Source organism: Carassius carassius, chromosome 22, assembly GCF_963082965.1.
Source record: "Carassius carassius chromosome 22, fCarCar2.1, whole genome shotgun sequence".
NCBI lineage: Eukaryota > Metazoa > Chordata > Actinopteri > Cypriniformes > Cyprinidae > Carassius > Carassius carassius.
The window spans coordinates 11,394,291-11,415,519 of NC_081776.1; the positions used below are offsets into that span (position 1 = coordinate 11,394,291).

At 35.3% G+C, this 21,229-nt stretch overlaps 1 protein-coding gene across 1 annotated transcript; it reads left to right on the top strand.

The window, feature by feature from the left end:
- The first annotated feature begins 1,043 nt into the window (after nt 1-1,043).
- LOC132098950 (N-acetylglucosamine-1-phosphotransferase subunits alpha/beta-like) lies at nt 1,044-20,967 on the top strand. Its single transcript, XM_059505262.1, has 21 exons — nt 1,044-1,345; nt 1,604-1,689; nt 1,941-2,060; nt 2,748-2,798; nt 3,057-3,253; nt 3,459-3,523; nt 4,956-5,090; nt 7,985-8,146; nt 8,277-8,456; nt 8,618-8,788; nt 9,509-9,632; nt 9,779-9,985; nt 11,146-12,158; nt 12,876-13,075; nt 13,268-13,487; nt 14,028-14,141; nt 14,378-14,463; nt 14,557-14,655; nt 14,740-14,907; nt 18,050-18,140; nt 19,769-20,967. The coding sequence occupies exons 1-21, from the start codon at nt 1,214-1,216 to the stop codon at nt 19,838-19,840; spliced, it is 3,693 nt and encodes a 1,230-aa protein (XP_059361245.1). The 5' UTR covers nt 1,044-1,213; the 3' UTR covers nt 19,841-20,967.
- The last annotated feature ends 262 nt before the right edge of the window (nt 20,968-21,229 follow it).

The window sequence follows — 21,229 nt, forward strand, 5'->3', positions numbered from 1 at the left end:
TCTCTTTCTACTTTATGTTGTTGCAACGCGTTAAAGCAGTTTGTCATGATGCTCAAAGTAATGAATTATATTTCAGGTATTTGTCAGATATTTTCAGATGAATTTTGACAGCAGGCATTACAATATATTTGTGACCAAGATGTCTTTAAATGGCGGCTGAACACAGAAAAAGTGAAAACAAAAAGAGCATTAAATTATTAATAAAAGTGCAGCCTCATCATTACAATACATTAATATGACTTTGGGTTAAAAATATGATTAATTAATATTTTTTTGTAAATATTTTTATATAATTTAAAATTGCATGGGTGTTTTTGTTGCATATGTCTACAATAAAAATTTATCATATTAAATAAACAAATTACATATTACACTTTAATATAAAAATTATTATATTATATTATATTATATTATATTATATTATATTATATTATATTATATTATATTATATTATCTTATCTTCTTAAAGGACATCTAGTGTGTCCTGTCCCCTGCATCGAATACTGATTTCAATATACCACACACACAATTTTAAACAGTATATATATATATATATATATATATATATATATATATATATATATATAAAATATAATTTTAAACAGTATATATATATATATATATATATATATATATATATATATATATACATATTTCTTCATTTAAAAAACGAAGACTTTATAGCTTTAAAATAATAAGTTTGTATTTAATATTAAACGGTATTCCTATGTTAAGTAAGCAATCTATCTGATGGTGAGATACATTTCTATTTAGTCATTATTATATATTGCATATGTATGCACATACATGGTTCTATAAAGTTCTATCAGTTTCTATCAAGTCACAAACAAATATTTTGCATATTTAAATATTAATAACATAAAATTCGATGATTCATTGTGAAAATGAAATGATAGATTTAATTTATGTAAGTTATATAATATTTAAATGTATTGCTTTCATTCATAAATTGGTCGTCCTCCTGATCAATAGAGGGCGGCAGCGAGTATGCCATGCACATAGATCTACACGAGCGTCTTGTCATCACCTGATCACTACCAATGAGGAACTACACAGCGTTTGATTGTTGAGCATGCGATCATGTGATTGTATGTTTTTGTGTAATGAAGCTTTTTTTTTTATTTCACCGAAGGAAACATGTGTCCTAATTAATTGTTTACGGGGGAGGATATGTTGATGGCCGGGGAGAGTCATGTTGATCATTAATTCGGTTCTGAAACTGCTGCAGCGGCAGACATACACCTGTCTGTCTCATCGCTATGGACTGTACCTGTGCTTCGGAGGAATAGTCCTCATGATAGTGTCTGCTTTTCAGTTTGGAGAGGTTAGTACACCAAGCAGAGTCAAATTCATCCGACAGAAGTATTCTGTCTTCATGAGATTCGCATTCAGGCCATGCATGTACTGTATGATCCTCTTATCTTTGCATTCTGTGTCAATCACTGATGACTGATCAAAGCTGATTGTGCAATCTGACTCTGACCTGCTGCATAGAGGTTGCAAATCAAACTTTTACAAACGCTTTTAAAGATGGTTTGGTGTTGTGTACTAACTGGCCGGGTTTGTTTGGTTTGGTTTGCAGGTTGTGGTAGAGTGGAGTCGAGATCAGTACCATGTTTTGTTTGATTCCTACAGAGATAATGTTGCAGGGAAGTCCTTTCAGACCAGGTGAGCAACAGATCATGAAACCAGCATCATTGCTTCATTCACACACACTAATACAGCCCTGTCTTAACTGACCACTCTTTAAGATGCACTGCTATCTCATGCTTATTATCAGGAAATGACTCCAATTCAGTTCGTTACTGTTATTTTTTCAAATGCATGATTTAAAAAGAAATACAGGTTTTCATATGTATGTTTCTGGAATCACATACCTTCCTTGCCTCATTAATGTATAATATAATGTATAATTTCAGGCTTTGCCTACCAATGCCCATTGATGTGGTTTACACCTGGGTAAATGGCACAGACACAGACCTGCTGAAGGATCTTCTTGCAGTGAGACAGCAGTTGGAAGAAGAACAGAAGGCCCTGAGGTACCCCGCCCATAAAGCACACACTGACTGTTAGTGTAGTATTTATTTATCCCAGGAACTCAGGAGAAATTTGTCAGTATTTATTTAACTACTTGATAAATGGATTAAGAAATAATTCATAATGTTGCGTAAAAAAAAAAAAAAAAAAAAAAAAATATATATATATTACTGTTACTACTAATTTTATCCATAATTTTATTATTTAAATTTACGTAAATGTACATAAAAACAATGTATTTTGAATTACATTTGATTAATGGTTTAATAAATCAAAGTAAATAATAAAAAAAGTAATAAGTAAATAAATATAATAATTATTTTTACAAAGCATTGTACTTGGTATAAACATGCAATTTTCTGCAGAAACATTCTCCATATTTGATGGAATTAATAATTTGATCAATGGATTATTAAATCATAAATGAAACCATATATAATATTTCTTTTTCATTTAGATCAGACATATTTATTACTTGGTTTTGTTATTTTATTCAAAAAAACATATTTTGAATTATACACCTGTCCATTATGAGTGAGGGGCAAACGTTTTAACACCTCACCATAAATAGCTAAAAGTCACTTTAAAAGATTTGTCCATAACTTAATCAAATAAAAATGCAGTTATAGGATTTGCATGTACCGTTTCTATTCAGAAAAGTGTTTTATTTGCTTTTTTTTTTTTTTTAGGGAACGTCTTGGGAAAAATGCATCTGAAATAACTGAAGCCCCTAAGGGAAGGTGAGTGTTTTAAATAAGTAGAAATTAGCCGAAATGGTTTAATTCTCCTCCTATTCATGTGTCCGCAGTACGTGCAACAAGCTGAATATGGTGTGGTTTATATGTTTCCTGTTGCATAGCGAGCAGGGCCTTTCTCACAGCCACAGTTGTTTTGTATGCCGCCAGCCCTTTCCTGTGTAAAAAGCAACTGCTGCACTACAGAATAATAGAGTGAATGGCTTTATATAGCTTTAATTCAGTCTTTATGCCCTGTGATAGGCCGGAATGTCTGCTGTCCCACTGCATCATGGGCCCAGTGCTGGTGTTGGATCCAGCTTTTCCTGCCAACATCACGTTGAAGGAGCTGCCAACACTTTCAGCAGCATTCTCCACTGCAAAACAGCTCTTACAGGTGGCCAAACCTCTCCACTCCTCCACAAGCGTGTCTGTTCTTCTCTTCCACTCTCATAGTGAAGGTACAATTATAACCTACTTCACACTTTTATGAAGTATGATTCTACATGCTATATAGAGTAGACTCATATACTGTCTCACATAAAATGGGAATTGGGAGTAAATAATATAGCTATTTATGTAATATAAATTGACTTTTATTGTCCATTAACAGGTACAAAACTGATTCGGTGTTAGTCTAACATTTAGTTTTATATCCTGTTGCAGCTGAAAAAGCCCATACAGATGCTTTGAAGGATACTTTGACACACTCCATCAGCCGAGGTTATCTGGTGAGAAAAATAACTGCTGTATTAACACTTCTTATTGACTAATTCTGCTTTCCATGCCACTCTAAAGTTGGAGTTTCCAACTTGAGTTTTTTGAACCCTCGATCTTTTGTGCTGCTGTGCTGATGCAATGCTTTACCAGTGAGCCACAGAAACAACTTAAAACTTGAACTTCTCAAAAAATTAATATAAAGAATAGAAATGTTGCATTGGGAGCTGACTGAAGTTTGAGTACCAAAATTACTAAAACTGAAATAAAAATGTAATTTAATTAAAGCTCATTGCTAATGAAAATGACAAAATCACTTAAAAAATTAATGGAATGTATATTAAAATTAAGACAGAAAATTTAAAAATGAAAGCTTATTCCAAACATTTTGATAATCAAATACTTGCAAAACAATGGATTGACTTTTTGTCACCTCACTTTCTAAAAAGTGGTAAACATGAGCAGGAATATCCCACACCTAAATTTGAGTAAAACGTAGAACTAAACCAAAAGAACTTGTGCTGCTTTTCGAATCATCATTTTCAATCATAAAGGCATTTTCAGAAAAGGGAACTGTGTTTTTTGTTGTGATGTCTGCTGTATGATGTCTACAGTAATAATTTTAACCAACAAGAGGAACTTCTTTTTTTTTTTTTTTTTTTTTTACACAATGTCCTTTAGATGAAGGTTTTATTAGCATTCCTGAGTCATGTTCCTGGCAACCCTCATCACTGTAGATTTTGTATGGATTACATCATCCCTGGTTCTGCAAGACCCCCCTTTCTAATAAACATATTATTTTGGATTGTCACCGTTTTAATGCAAGTAGAAAGCTCTTTTATGAATTTAGGACACTAAAGGACTAATTTAGTAAGATTTAGCTTGAAGAGCTAAATTTGACATATCTTGTGTAATATTACTTGCCTGTGTTTGCTTGGTTTCATTGTATTTGTGATATTTGCATAATATTGTAATTAAGTTTTTGCCATGAAAATAGCCCCAGATGCTGACATGGCATTAAGTAAGGAATAATTGACTCCGGGCCATTGAATTATTAGGAATTTGTCCGTTTTTTTGTACTTAAAATTCTATTGCGAGTAGGATTACTTTCTTCCGCATCTCACCCAACGCCTCCGTTGCTAATTCCAAAACGTCATTTTAGACCTAGCAAACGGAGGATTGAGCCGTTGATGCAGATATTATTAAAGTTATAAGATAAGAGCGAGCATGTATATTACCTCTCTGAGTCTGTGTGTCTCTCAAAATTGTTCGGCAGCAACTAATTTCATTTTCTTCAAGAACAGCGCCGGTGTTTCCTCGCTTGTGAGAAATATTATCATGTAACGTTAGCTTTTAATATATGTATGCAAAGTTTTCTCACAGGTATTGTCTTAAAACAAAAGTCTTGTGAAACTCATGGAGTCTAAATGTCTGTTTCTGTGACAGACGACTGATAAAGAGGCTCCGGGGCTGGTTCGAATCCAAACTCTGGCCTACTTGAGCGGGTTCCCAGCATCACTGAAGGAAACTGAGCAGCTCCGGGTCAAACTACCAGCTGTGGTGACCAGTAAAATCAAACAGGTAAAAACCTCTCAAATAAGGTAATCAGATGAATGCAGTGTTTGACATGACCACAACGTGGCGCACAAGAATGTAAAATCCATTAGAAAGACACGGCTCTCTGTGAATTCCCAATTTGGCCTTTATCCATCAACAGCCCCAGTGAAGTTACTATATTTGTCATTATTAACTATTGCTTGAGTCAAGCTACATAAACATTTCCCATCCATTGATCTGTGAAATAATAATCAGTGTTTTGTATGTTGTGGATCAGTGTCTATCTCATTGGTCAGGCCAATGTGTGGGCTCCGTCCTGTTGTCTGCGGTCATGTGATAAGAGCTCAGGGTATTACAGTGTCACTCGAGTAGACTGATGGGGGGTTAACAGTACAACAACTGTTTGGAATGGCCCGGCGCCAGCCTGCGCTTGAAAAAGGCAGCAGGGTTTAGATGACCTTCTATCTCTACCTCTCCACTATTTCCCCACAGAGCACTGTATACCTCACAATACTTTATTTGTTTGTTTTATTTCTTTGCTTTGTACTTGCTTGATTTTTTTTGTTTTTGGTTTTGTTTGGTCTTTCTCCTGTTTATATAGCTTTTGTTTGTTTTTGTTTTCTTTCACTATTACCTTCTTGATTGCTTTTGTGTATCTTGGTTAGTTCTTGCTTTTGTTCAAGATAGCTTGGTTTCTCTTGTTTCTCTCTGATTTTGTTTGTTTTTGAGTTCATCTGTGCTTTCTTTAATTTATTCTTGCTTCCAAAATTTTGTTCTTGCTTTTGTTTTTCTTTTTTCCAGCTTTGCTTGTTTTAGTTAGTTCTTTTATTTTTTTCTTTAATCTTGTTTGCAAAAGTTTGTTCTAGCTTTTGTTTGTTCCTTTTGTTTTTTTCTTGTTTTGTATGTGTTCTTGCTTGACTAATTTAGTTTTTCTTCTTTCTTGTTCATTTTTGTTTTCATTCATTCTTGCTCTCCACAGCTCCACAACTTTCCTTCCATGTCTTGTTCTGCTCATTATTGAAGTTCTGAAGAAGGGATGAGGAGTTTCCTATAGGGTTTTTTCCCTTTAGTATTGTGCGTCTACAATCCAAATGTGGGTCACCCAAGGTAATATAGCAAAGGATGAAGCTGAGGAACAGATAAAGAAAGAGAGAGAAGTTGAGTGTTGAGGGGTGACTAGTATTTATAGTGTGTGTGTTAGCCTGTTTGCAATGTTGATGAAAGCTCTCCCTTGGCCTCTGTCCAGTGCACACACAGTTACACAAGAAATACTGCCATTGAAGTGTGTGTGACAAATCCACTTGTTATAGGTTGGGGACAAATTTGTAAACAGAAGTAAGCTAAAGTTGGCAAATTGTCCCTTTGGGGATGTCCGTAATTGGAAAATCAATTCATAAATAATGCCTTAGTTATAAATATGCGAACATTTTTGAAAATTTTAAACCATTGGTTGCAAACTCAATTCCTGGAGGGCCTCAGCTCGGCACAGTTTTACTCATACCCTAATCAAACACACCTGATCCAGCTAATCAAGGTCTTCAGGATTACTAGAAACTTCCAAGCAGGTGTGATTTGGAGCTGGTTGGAGCTAAACTCTGCAGAGCTGTGGCCCTCCAGGAAGTGAGTTTGAGACCACTGTTTTAAACACTGATTTTGTCTGTTGTCTCAATTGTACATAGAATATGCACCTTTTAAACACCAAATTCTACTATTTTACCCTATTATTTATTTGGGTTCTGTGGGTTGTTTTTCATTAATGTGATGACAGTAGTGTTGCTGCCTGATTAAATAGGCCTTCTTCAGAAGTGTATGGTACTGATGGCGTTCTTGGAAACACATTTTCTGTGTAAATGCTATTGATAGATAAACTATTTTGACTCTGTTGTCTTCATTTGGCATTAACTGGAGGTATGGGAACTGTAACAATGAGGACCCTGTGCTTGTAAACAGCTTTGTGACAAGTGATAAAACTTTTTTTTTGAGGGAAACCTGATCGTACAAGCAAACTCATCATCACTGGAGTCTCTAAACCATATGATAGAGGGAGTTAGAAATGATGGGGAAAGTAACATCATCCAAAAGAGTAAATGTAGTTCTGTGCTATTTCCTATGTGTATTATTACTGTAGGTTTATCAGTGGCATGGGAATGATTTGAAAAGTATGGGCACAAATTGTGGGACTTTGACAAGCAGGCATTAAGGGGAAAAAAGTTGTTTTACTTCCACCTCCAGAGCTGGGAATAAAAGCTGTTTCCCCAAAGTTATTAGGTAATGGGGGAAGCCCTGGTGGAGTCCTGATGCTGCATTTTTCATCTGCTTCTACTCCTAACTTTAGGGTTGATAATATCTTGTTTTTGATGCTAACAAAGGCTATGAATAGTGTAAAAACAGCAATATTGTTCAATATAAAATTTTTAAATAACGTTTTCTATTTTAATGTATTTTAAAACTTTTTTTTTTTCCTGTGACAGCTGTCATTACTTCAGCAGTTTTTAGTGTCACATGATCCTTCAGAAATCATTCTAATATGCTGATTTGCTGCTCAATAAACATCTCTTATTATTATCAATGTTGAAAACATTTGTGCTGCTTAATATTTAAGTGAAAACTGTGCTATAATTTTTTTTCTCAGGATGCTTTGATTAATAGAAATTTCAAAAGAACAGCATTTTTTACTGTAACTTTTGATCAACTTAATGCATCCTCAATTAAAAAAAAAATTAATTTCTTGCAAAAATAAACAAACCCAAAAATCCTCCCCCAAACGTTGGAACGCTAGTGTATGTATTAAGGGTTTCAAGTTTTTTCCCTCTAGTTTTAATTAACTAAATCATATATCCTGTTACATATTGTGATCTTACAGGAAGTAGCCTGTGCTGCTGAGTGACTGTTTGTATACTGTATGTATATATCTTCAGTTGCAGCTGTACTCGGAGGCCAGTATTGCTCTTCTCCACCTAAACACAGCGCAGGATTTTACTGAACTCACCCAGCAGGCCAAGAAGAACCTAACATTGGAAGGAAAAGAGCTCACAGTCAGTCCGGCGTACCTCTTCTGGGACCTTAGCGCCATCTCACAGGTACAAGTCACTGCAGTTTCATACACGGGTAAAAACAAAGCCAATGTGTGCTTGATAAGTGATCAACCTATTAGTTAAGTTACTTAACTAGTACAATTTATTCATAATAAACAGTTTTCCTTTTTTTCAGTCTAAACAGGATGAGGATGTATCTGCAAGTCGCTTTGAAGACAATGAAGAGCTGCGTTATTCACTACGTTCCATCGAAAAACACGCACCATGGGTGCGGCACATCTTTATCATAACCAATAGTCAGATACCGTCTTGGCTTAACCTGGATAACCCCCGTGTCTCAGTGGTTACTCACCAGGTAAGCTCTGCAGACGCTTGGTGTCCAGTAAAGACTACTTACGTTTCCAAAGGATCTCCAGAAGTGTGTGCTGTAATGCATTCTAATACTAATACTGAGTGTATTTATTTAAGATTTACAGTAATTGACAAAGTCTTATGTTGTTTGCATTTGTCTTTCAGGACATTTTTCAGAATCATTCTCACCTGCCATCATTCAGTTCTCCTGCCATAGAGACCCACATTCACCGAATCCCAGGACTCTCTCAAAAGTTCATCTACCTCAATGATGATGTCATGTTCGGCAAGGAAGTGTGGCCTGATGATTTCTACAGCCACTCTAAAGGTCAAAAGGTCAGAAAGGCTGTTTATTTGAACCTCATGTCTAACAGTTAATGCAAATTTGAATTAAAATGCACATTTGTAAGGCACATTCTGCATACATACAAAAGATCTATGAATACACACACTACTGAATACATACAGTACTACCTTTTTAAGTAAATTAATACTGTTATTTAAAAGAGATATGTTAAATTGATCAAAAGTGGCAGTCATTTTACATTGTTTAATCTTTCTATTTCAATTTCATTTCTATTTCATAAAAGAAAAAATTACACATCATTAATCAAAAATTAAGTTTTGATATATTTAGGGTAGCAAATTTGCTAAATATCTTCACGGAACATGATTTTTTTTACTTAATATCCTAATGAATTTTGCCATAAAAGAAAAATCTACAATGTTTTTCTGACTATTTCTTAAAATATACCCCAGCGACTTAAGACTGGTTTTGTGGTCCAGGGACAAATATTAGAAGGGTTTCTGAAGGATCATGTGATACTTAACACTGGAGTAAAGCTGCTGAAAATTGAAAATGGAAAAGAATGACTAATAATTTCAAAATATTATTAAAGTAGAGACCAGTTTTGGTTTGCAGTCTTGGTGAACTAAAGAGACTTTTATAAATATCTAAAGTGAATCTAAGAGAATTATATTATTAAAGGATGAATCTTTCCATTTTCCTTTACAACTCATTTGGCTTTGATAATGACCTGTTTTTTCTGTTTACAGGTGTATCTCACCTGGCCTGTACCAAACTGTGCTGAGGGCTGCCCAGGGTCCTGGATCAAAGATGGCTATTGCGACAAGGCCTGCAACAACTCTGCATGTGATTGGGATGGAGGAGACTGTCATGGTACTTGGACACTGTCATCTCACCCCAAAATGAAAAATCTGTCATTATTCACTCACCGTCATGTTTAATTTCTTGAACCAATAGCATGTTTCTGATCCCATCTTTATTTCTGATTCATAATTTCTTGATTTTTTTTTCCCTTGCAGGTGCTGCAGGCAGCAGCCGTTTTGGAGGAGCGGGTGGTGCTGTAATCGGAGGTGGGCAGCCTTGGCAGTTCGGAGGTGGTCTCGGGGGACTGGGAGGCGTGTCCTTCTGCAACCAAGGCTGCGCTAACTCTTGGTTGGCAGATAAGTTCTGTGACCAGGCGTGCAACGTTATTGCTTGTGGGTTCGATGTGGGTGACTGCGGACAAGGTGAGTCTTGACCTAGTTTTCTCAACAATTTTGACCTGAAGTCCCTTCACCCTCTAACACAATAGGCCCATCCATAAGTGCATGCATATATACAGTACAGACCAAAAGTTTGGAAACATTACTATTTTTAATGTTTTTGAAAGAAGTTTCTTCTGCTCATCAAGCCTGCATTTATTTGATCAAAAATGCAGAAAAAACAGTAATATTGTGAAATATTATCACAACTTAAAATAATAGATTTCTATATGAATGTACTGTAAAAAAAATTTTTATTTCTTTGATGCAAAGCTGAATTTTCAGCATCATTACTCCAGCCTTCAGTGTCACATGTAACATCCAGTCTATCACATGATCATTTAGAAATCATTCTAATATTCTGATTTATTATGAGTGTTGGAAACAGTTCTGCTGTCTAATATATTTGATGAATAAAAGGTTAAAAAGAACTGCATTTTTTCAACAACATAAAAATAATTCTAATAATATATATTCTAATAATATATTTTCTTTACTATCACTTTTTAGCAATTTAACACATCCTTGCTGAATAAAAGTATTGATTTTATTTAAAAAAAAAGAAAGAAAAAAAATATTACTTGCCCCAAATTACTGACCAGTAGTGTATATTGTTATTACAAAATATTTATATTTTAAAAACATAGCTTCTTCTTTTTTTTTTTACTTTTTTCATTCATCAAGATATCCTAAAAAAGTATCACATGTTCTGAAAAAATATTAAGCAGCAGAACTGTTTCCAACTTTGATAATGAATCATCATATTAGAATGATTTCTAAAGGATCATGTGATAATGATCCTAAAAATTCAGCTTTGCATCACAGAAATAAATGATAATTTAAAGTATAATAAATTTAAAAACAATTATTTTAAATTGTAATAATATATCACACATTTTTTTTCTGTATTTTTGATCAAATAAATACAGGCTTGATGAGCAGAAGAAACTTCTTTCAAAAACATTTATATTTATATATATATATATATATATAAAATATATATATTTTTTTTAAACTGTTCTGGACACTTTAATGTTGAACTCAGCATTTCCTGGCCCCCGGTTTGAGAACCATTTGACTATTACTTATTCAATCTAGTAGTAATTGAATTAACACAATTTTCTGTTTGTTTGTGCATTTCTAAGATAATTTCAACCAACTGCACCGTGTCGTCCTCCGGAGGAACCAGACGCTTTACACCCTGCCTCAGGGAGAGCTCAGACCATATTTTAGCTTCTCAGGCCTGGCTAACCGCGTGTCTGAGGCACAGGTTGCAGATAACCCAGTGCTCCGTCACACTTCTGTCGCCAACAAATGGAAGACCATCCACCTGCTGCTGCTGCCCGGACACAATGGCACCCAGATCCACTACAACATCACCTTTCAGGGTACCGACAACCACGACTTCACCATGACTTTCTCTGTAGCCGTAGATACCCGAGAGCTCCCCAAATCAAACATATCCAATCCGGTGCAGGAGAAAGACGAAGAGCCCAGACTGAACATAGTGACCCCAGAACCAGTGGTTGAGTTTGAAAATGTTCCCAAAAAAAAACAAGGCCCGAGAGTTAGAGAGAAAGCCCATGGCGGTGTAGAGATTGTGCAGGTGCCTGCATTAAACGAATCTCTTTTGCCTGAGGAAGTAAAGTTTGAGTTACAGAAACTGAACGAGAAGTTATCATTAGGTGACATCACTATTAGAGGCTTTAATTTGACCAAAGCAGTGCTGTTGGGCCCATACAAAGACAAAGCTAAGCTTTCACTAAACAATAAAAACTCTGAAAAACAAGACCAGAACGAGCAAGCAAAACACTCGAATGAAGACCAGAAGTCTCAACATCAGGTGAAAAGAGCAAATGAAGAAAAGGAAAGACATAATCATTCTAAATTGGAGCCAGCTGGTGCTCCATCTCTTATCCCAGTCCAGATTGATGGTGTTACACCGAAGGTTCAATTAAGATTGTTCAGCAAAGAGAAACCCCACGCTCATAAGCTTTTTGACACCCTGATGGGAAACATGTCTAAGGAGAGAGATTCAGAAAACGAAGCCCACCTCCGTGGGCGGCCGGTGGGTCGTAAACTCCAGTATTACACCTCCAGCTTCGACCGTGGTTTCCTTCCATGGGAGAAGAGGAAGTTCTTTCAGGATCTGCTGGAGGTGAGACGCGGTTCTGTAACGGTGGTTTCTTAAGTTTTTTGAACTGCAGACCTCCCATGTACTTACGCAAGGAGCAGGGCTAAAAGTCTGCCCACCCCAGACTTCAGGGGTCATGAACTTCCTTTTATATTATTTTGTACAATTCTCTGAGGTCCACTTATAATGTTATCAAGATTTTTACATCAAAAAACATTGTAATTGAGAAGTAATATGCCTCATCAGAACACTCTGTTTGAATATGCGTGGTGGATTGATTGTAGACTCTCACTGCTATGATTGGCTAACAGTTTTGTGTGTTTGACAGCCTATGTCCTTCATTGATGGCAGCAGTGTTTTAGGTTAAAACCACATTGCTTGTAAACGAATCCACGGTAAAATGAAGTGAACAAAGGCAAAGTTCTTACAGACGTGGTCTGGAAAACTTAGCCACTGTTCTAGAGTAAATGTATGCATTTAGCAGATGCCTTTATCCAAAGTGACTTACAGTGCATTTAGACTAACATTTTTTTACCTAACATGTGTGTCCTGGGATTTGAACCCACAACCTTTTGCACTGCTAATGCAATGCTCTTCCACTGAGCCACCGGAACGGAGTAAACAAAACTGTCTCTTGTAACTTAAAGATAGGACTTCTTGAGTATTGGTTTCGAGTATTACGAAGTATTGCAATATCTCCCGTTCATTGATCTTTGAATGTGTCTTTTTTGTGCATCACAGGAAGAGGAGCATCTACAGAGAGAACTGCAGTATGCAGCTGACGGGACAGCCACTGGACGCAGGTTGCGTGACACTTTTGCAGATTCACTCCGCTATGTCAACAGACTCTTGAATGCTCAGTTCGGCTTCACTTCCCGCAAAGTGCCTGCCCACATGCCTCACATGATTGACAGGCTTGTCATGCAGGAACTACAGGACACGTGAGAGTCACAACACACACACAGACTTGTGTACCAGTTGAATGTTAATCTATAAATTAGATTGATTTAGCGATTTTAAAGTAATGCAACAAAATTTTTGCCACCGAAATGCAGATGTCTTCAAAAGTTCCTTTAGTGAAAAGTAAATGAATAATATATATATTTTTTTGTCTCGATATCTTGCTCCTTCAGCTTCCCTCAGGAGTTTGATAAGACCTCGTCCCACCGTGTGCGTCACTCAGAGGACATGCAGTTTGCCTTTTCTTATTTCTACTTCTTGATGAGTGCAGTGCAGCAGCTCAACATATCAGAAATGTTTGACGAAATTGACACAGACCACTCTGGTGTGCTGTCTGATCGTGAGATTCGCACATTGGCCACACGTATCCATGAACTCCCCTTAAGCCTTCAGGTACACTTTTTTTTAATAAAATAATATATTATTTAAAATGTAATATTCTAATATAGACTTTTATTTTTTTCTATGTTTAATTTAAGATAGTTTCATTTATTTTAATTTAAAATGTATTTACATTTTTATACAGTTAATATATTTTATTTAAAATGTGGTTTTATTTTATTTAAAATATAATTGTTTAATTTAATATGTATTGTAATTTATTTGAATTTAAAATGCCATTTTTTAAAATTGCTGTTAAATATATTTTAATTTTTAATTTAGTCTTATTAGTTTTTTTCATAGTCTTATTTAATTCCACTTAAAATGTCATTTAAATACATTTAAAGTTAATTATGTAATTGTTTTATATTATAAAATTTATATGTATATATAAAATAGAAATTAAATGATTAACAGTGTAGCCTGACACTCAAATATGTACACAACAAAAGTGAATTCAAGGCATTTATACCTTTTTTTTTTTGGTCATGACATGATTGTCTGTCCTACCCATGTTGAGAACGACATGTCTGTTTATTTGACTCTAACCAGGATTTGACCAGTCTGGAGCAGATGCTTATAAACTGCTCCAAGTCTCTTCCGTCAAACCTTACACAGCTCCATACTGTCAGCCCAACCCAAGAGGCCTATTATGACCCCAGCATGGTGAGAGCCACGGTTCAAAGTCTTAACGCAAAGTCTTACTCCAACACAAGTATACAAGTCAAATATTAGACTATAAAATCTCACAAAATGTTTAAGTGATCATCACCTTGTCAATGAATAGCTTTAGGCTGCACACTATAATATTGTCATGGTTGGCTTATCTTGTATCATCGGCTCTTCTGTCTGTGCATTTGTTGATACTGTTAAAAAAAATCAGTGTTTTGATGTTCCTACAGCCACCCGTCACAAAAGGTTTAGTAATCCACTGCAATCCCATCACAGAGAGGATCCACAAAGCCTTCAAGGACCAGAATAAATACAAGTAGGATTTTCATTTCCTAAAAAGTTCCCAAAAACACTTCAGCAGAATCTCTTATGAGGCTGGGTTGGTTATACAGGCTCTTGTTCTTTTCAGATTTGAAATTATGGGCGAAGAGGAGATCGCCTTTAAGATGATACGGACCAACGTCTCTCATGTAGTGGGACAGCTTGATGACATCAGAAAGAACCCTAGGTACATTCAGGGGCTTTCGTTCCTTTTTTTCACACTTTGGGAAGCCTCATCCACTTTTTTAATTTTTATTTTTTTTGCCTACAGGAAGTTTATCTGCTTGAATGACAATATTGACCACAGCCATAAGGATGCCAGCACAGTCAAAGCTGTACTGAGGGACTTCTATGAATCAATGTTCCCATTGCCCTCTCAGTTTGAGCTGCCCAGAGAATACAGAAACCGTTTCCTCCACATGACAGAGCTGCAGGAGTGGTAAGAGTTTAGTCATAAGCAGCCGTACAATGCATGTTTGTGTAAAAGACAGAAACCTAAATAAGCATTTAACAAAGACAAGTCAAACAGGTCTGTGTACATACCTCAAGTTTCATTACTGAATCTGAAGTATGAACAGAACAGATCAGGACAGACCAAGTCTGATAGGAGTAATTTAGTGACATCCTCGACAGAAAGAGCGTTAATAGTTCAATATGAAACTAATGGACCTAATCGACATGAAAAAAAAAAACTAAAGTTTTGGAATAAAGGCATAGCAGCAATTAAACCTAAATAAATAATTATTTTATCTTTATGGTAGTGTAAAGAAAACAAAAGTATCTGTCCACATAAAACACTTATAAACTGAACTGTAGCCAAAGACTCATCATTAATCACCCTTGTGTTGTTCCAAACCTGCAAGACTTCCAGTGGGAGAAAAAATTTGATTTTTGAAGCAGTGTTGTTGTTGTTAATAAAAAAATTCATTTAAATAAATGAAGAAAAAATGAATATCAGATTTCAAAATATCTCCTTTTGTGTTTCATGGAAGAAACTCGTATGGGAAAGTCATATGGGTTTGGAACAACATGAAGGGTGAGTGAATTGAATCACATTCATTAGTCATTTTGAATGAACTTTAAGCTTTCAAATGGCAGTATTTCAACCCAATAAGATTTAAAACGTGTCTCCACAACTTTCCGGATCATTAATCCCTAAATATAATGGTTTACTGGTGTAGAGATATATTTGGTTTTGTTGTAACGAGTGTCACAAGTCTGTTTACATTTAGTTGTGTGAAGTTGTGTTTGATTTATAGCCTGTTTCTGTTGCTTTACTCCTGTGAATACTGGTAAGGGTTCCTTCCTGTCATCACTGTGAGAAGTTGGGTGATAGCTGTCGACACAGTCTAGAGTTTCTGGGAACGGGGAGGTGGTTGAAGAAGGGTTTATGTATCTGTCGATCCTTTGGAGGGTTATAGGTTGGAAATTATGACTAGTGCGTTCACCATTCATGCTCAACCAGCCAGAGCAGCTCTCTGTTACACCCAGATGCCCCGTAAAGCCCTATCAGAGACGTGTGACTTGGTTGGGCCGAGGGCAGTACAAGGTGCTTAAAGTGCTTGAAGTACCTGAATTTGAATTTTTGAAATTTAAGTCCTGGAAAACCCTTGAAAACAGCCATATTTTTGAGAAGGTACTTGAAAAATACTGTATAAAGGGCAGTATATATAAAATGAGTGTTGTTGTTTTTCAAAGTTGTAAAATATGTAGGCCTATTTTATCAGTGTTGTTAAAAAAAACGTGTAATTACTTGGTTTTAATAATTTATTTAGACCAATTATTATTGCTTCATCGTTAGTTTATATATAAATAGTCATCCTAAAGCCTGTTTTTCACTTAGGTCTATTTGTATTACTCAATTGTCAAAATAATAAGTAGATTACTTGATTACTAAAACAATTATTAGTTATAACCCTAGATTAGTTCAAATATTTCAAAATACAACTGCATTGTTTAGATTTGCGCGATTTAAAAGACAAATATTTTGTAATAAAACAAAAAAATGGTAAAAATAGTATTAAAATATTATCTCATTCTAGTGAACCAAGTATCTGTGTATCTCATGAGCTAAGTGTATTGTCGCACACTCTAGTGTTGCTAAGTGGTGATAAAGCTCATCTTTTCCCATGTGTATGATACAGCTTTCATTATTCAGGTCAGTCATATATTCATGAAAAAAAAAGTCTGAATAAGGAAAGCGATAACTTTACCATAATATCCTTTCAAATGTTAAAGTTGACACAGTCATTGCATGCTTTTGTGCTGCACTTTATTTGTAGCATTTTGATTTATTAGTTTATTTGGATAGAATTTGAAAGATAATAACAATGTTGTTTGATAAGTGAGATCTCTGATCTATGTAGTGTTTAAAGTCCTGGAATTTCATTTTGCAGTTGCTGTACGACCCCGGGCAGGGTGTTATTTTTGGGTACTGCTAGACTCAGGCAACCCCATAGGCTGATTTTAAAACCTGTGTATCTGCAGATCTGCTGGTGACAAAAGAGTAATGAACTGTGTTCCTCGCAGATGATGATATCACCTTGTCACCCTCTCACCTCTGAAAGCCTGCTGCATGTCAACAGAACTTGAGTCACTGTGAACTGTCAATCACGCTCATGATAAATATAAAGTTTTGAATCTGGCAGGAGTTAAGAGAGCATTACTATTCCTGCCCTTGAATGCTGACAGCAGTAAATGAACTCAACATAACTATACAGAAATATTTTCAATTATCTATTATATTAATAATAATGTAGCCTATTCATCTATTTATTTATTTTTTAACTTTTAACAAAACTATTTATTACTATTTAATAACTTATCCACCAAACCAAAATCATATAATGTATGACTGCAGAGCTGCACACCAAGATCAAAAAAAGTATTCAAGTACCAGATAATTTTGATATGAAATCAGATCATTTGATAGTGATATTTATGATTTAATGATTGAGGTGTTTACACTGTATTAAGGTGTTTTTTATATAATAGTAGACATTTTTGGAGTCATTACAGTTCAGACTTTTTGAAATGGTGTATGTTTTGATTTTTAATAATATTTCTTAAATGTATTATGTATTTAATATTTGAGCAGTGCTGCATAAAATTGATCATAAAGATTACAAAAGATATCTGTTGCAAATATATTTTAAGCAACACAACAATAGTCTTACGAAAAATATTAAGCAACACCAGCTGTTTTCAACATAAATAGTAATAATAACATATGTTTCTCACAATATATCTGGTTTTAAACAAATAAATGCAGCCTTGGTGAGCATAAAAGACTTAAAATTAACCCCCAAACGTTTGCACAGTACTGTATATTTTATTGTATTAGATTAGATTAGATATTTGACATTGAATCATATTCTTAAATGGTTTGGCAGTTTTACTTCACTTTTGGAGTGATTAGATTAAACGGCAAGAAGTTCTATACCTGTAGATCTATTCAGAATTGTTTTGAACTGTTGCCAACATATATAATGATGCTTGTTGGATCCAGATTGTGTAGTTATAGTTGTGTAGTTGCATCTACCATGTAACGGGCTAACCAGCCTTGATCTTCTGTTTCACAGGCGAATATACAGGGACAAGCTGAAGTTCTGGACCCACTGTGTGCTGGTGACATTAGTCGTCTTCACTGTCATGTCGTTCTTTGCTGAGCAGGTCAGTACGGTTCGGCTTACACATCCATTGTCCAGTGGAGTCTGGCTAGTCTCATTACCATTAGCAACTAATATATCAAATTTAACCAGCAACCCTCTGTGTCCTTTTAAGGAAATAGTAAAGGCAAAAATATCATCCTGATGATTGATTAACCAGGCAGCTTGCAGCAAATAGTCACACTATTAATTGCTGGGTCAGGTTTCTGTCTTTTGGAGAGGTTAATGGTCACGGTGACCTTTTAAGGGACCAGTGTGTCTTCATCTGTCCTTAGTGACAGAACAGTAATGTGAACACTCACCAGAAGTACACATATGGAGGTGATGCATTATCAGCGGGTGCTTGCTCTGCTGCCGCACATGCATGTAGAGCCATGTCATGTTCGGCTGCATGCTCCTCTCTGACAGATGAGCACATTAACAGGCTGAATTACAATCTTTAGAAAAGATTTACAGTTTTCCCATTAACTCATATAGCCACTTCCTGTTTCTTTTCTTGGAATTCCTGCTTGTATACAGCACTCATTTTTCTCATAATTAAAATGTTTAAAAGTATTATTAGTTAGGGGTTCTGATGGGCTTGAAGTGCCACTTAAAATGCTATGAAACCAATCATTAATGTTAATTAATTATAATTTGTTTTGTTATACATTTAAAAAATTTTATATTCTTTAAATATTATCTATTTATTATTACTAATCAGTACAATTTCATTAAAAAATAAATGGACATATTGAAAACATTTTACACACTTTTTCTTTTTCCATTATTTTCAAATTGGCTTAAGAAAAATGTGTTTATATTTCACTGGCCAGTTCAGTATGCTAACCATCTAGTGAACTTTAAGCTTAATCCAATTTATAAATGATTTATTAATGTGTGCTATTGTATTGTTGCATTTAAATATAATTTTAAACATTATTGAAATGGCTTTAAATATGTCGATTAATTTGTCAGTTTGAATTTTTGTTCACAATTCACATTTAACCATTTTGAGCTAAATTTGTATAAATTAAAATGCGTGTTAAATTGTTTCAACATTTGTCAATATGGATATTATTCTGAAAGATACAGAAAAGTTGTAGAAAGTTCTATTTTAAAATTGTTCATACTTTTATTTAAAAATTAATAAAATAATAGATTTTTTTTGGTAACAGTTTTAAATAGCACTACATAATGCATAGTATTCTTGTAGCTCAAGTGGTAGAGCATTGTGTTGTCAAGCGTTGGGGGTTCGATTCCCCGGGAACACATGATAGGTAAAAACTGATAGCCTGAATGCACTGTAAGTCGCTTTGGATCGAAGCGTCTGCTAAATGCATTAATTTAATTTAATAAAGAGTGGGTGGACAAAAAAACAGCATTTTCCCCCAAATAAATTCACAAAAAAAATTAGATTTTGTAATGAATTATTAATTAGAATAATATAGTGACTGAACTGAATACGGTTTTATTCTAGATTGTCTTTATGGTATTAGTCTTTTGTTCCTCTTTCTTCCCTGTTTTGTTCATATGTTGATCTTGTTTCTATACTGTGTTTGTGTGTATCATGTGTCAGTCACAAGTTGCCCTACAGCATTCATAACCGGTTGGTTGACACTCCTTCCTCTTCCTTTTCTTTCTGTCCCTCAGCTGATCATGTTGAAACGGCGGCTTCTCCCCAGACGCAGGGTCAGCAATGATGCAAACCCCGAGCGGGTGTGAGGTTATTCCTTTCTCAGAGCTTGTGTCTTGTGAATCTGAAGTACCAGAGTCGTACTTCTGTTAATGCCATCAGATAAAAATGCCCATTTGGAGGTGACTGGATGAAGTTGTAGGCCTCCTCCACAAAGGGGCATTAGTGAGACACGCAGGGGCCCAGGAGGCAAGCGATAACACTCTGTTGCTTATTGAATGTGAATTGAACTCAGTGGCCCATATCGAGTGTGTTGCCATATTACCTTGCGTGTCTGAATTGTAATGATTTGAAATAGGATTTTTAACTCCTAAGGAAATGTCAAGGGTAAAGATGTTGTTCTTTCTCTTGTTCTCTTTGTCTTGTCTTTCCTTCCTCATCCTTGCAGTGCCTTTCTTTACCACATGAATGAAAGTGGTGGACTTTAATGCACGGCTGGAACTTTCTGCCTTGCGTTTGGCTTTTTGCATTTGTCTTAATTTGTCTTTCATGCTTGCTTGCTCCAAAGTGGCACAGAATCTCCGGGAGCATTTTTACAACCGAATAGCAATCTGGATACTTGGAAATTTTAGCAAGGATCATGAAAAATGAGCCATTTCCTTCTCTTTCTCTTTTTTTTTAACTGCATGTTGTTTTTGCTTGAAATCCTTCACATGATCGTCTCTCAGTGGGACATTAAATACTGACTTTGTCTGAAATTCAGATTCCATCGCCTGTGGCCCTGGTGTGTATTAACTCCTCACCTTCACTTGTCTTTCAAAGGGAATCGTTCTTGACTTGCTCAAATGTCATGACTACTGACCCTAAACCTCTGCAGGGCATACATGCCTGATAAAACAGGCTTGAGTTTAGGATACGTGATGAACGATAATGCTGTTCTGGGATGAGTTTCCCTGTTGATTTTTATTTATTATATTAGAAAATACATAATTGTTATGTACAAGCATATCTTTGTTTTATTTTGGAAATGTATGTTGCTAAAATTCTGTCAAAGTACACTTATTTTAGGTCTCTTTATTTTAAGACACTTTTCCACTTTTGTGTCAAATGTAAATTTAAACCAAGTGCCTAATTTGCTAATGAAATAAGAACATAATCTGAATGCTGAAGCGTAATGAAACAGCCAAATATGTTCATTAAAAATCTTTCAAAGTCATGACTGCATTGATATGCTTTGCTCCTGTTGAGTCACATTTTTAGCTGTTATGTGTAATTGAGTCTTGCTTCCAGAAGAAGGAAATGTTCAGAGTATGAAGACCCCAAAACACACAAGAACTGGAATTTAGACGGTGCTATATTCAAATCACACAAAATTTATTGTTTTTATTAGCCCTTTGGAAGGAGACGATTCTAAGCAGGCAGAGAGTGCATCATAAAACAAAACAGGCACAAAAGATCAACACCCCCCAAAATCCCTC

Coding starts and splice junctions, on each gene's coding strand:
- LOC132098950 (XM_059505262.1), top strand. CDS start 1,214: ATGTTGATCATTAATTCGGTTCTGAAACTGCTGCAGCGGCAGACATAC. Junction 3,524..4,955: donor CCATCAGCCGAGGTTATCTG/GTGAGAAAAATA, acceptor TTTCTGTGACAG/ACGACTGATAAAGAGGCTCC. Junction 14,142..14,377: donor CCTATTATGACCCCAGCATG/GTGAGAGCCACG, acceptor ATGTTCCTACAG/CCACCCGTCACAAAAGGTTT.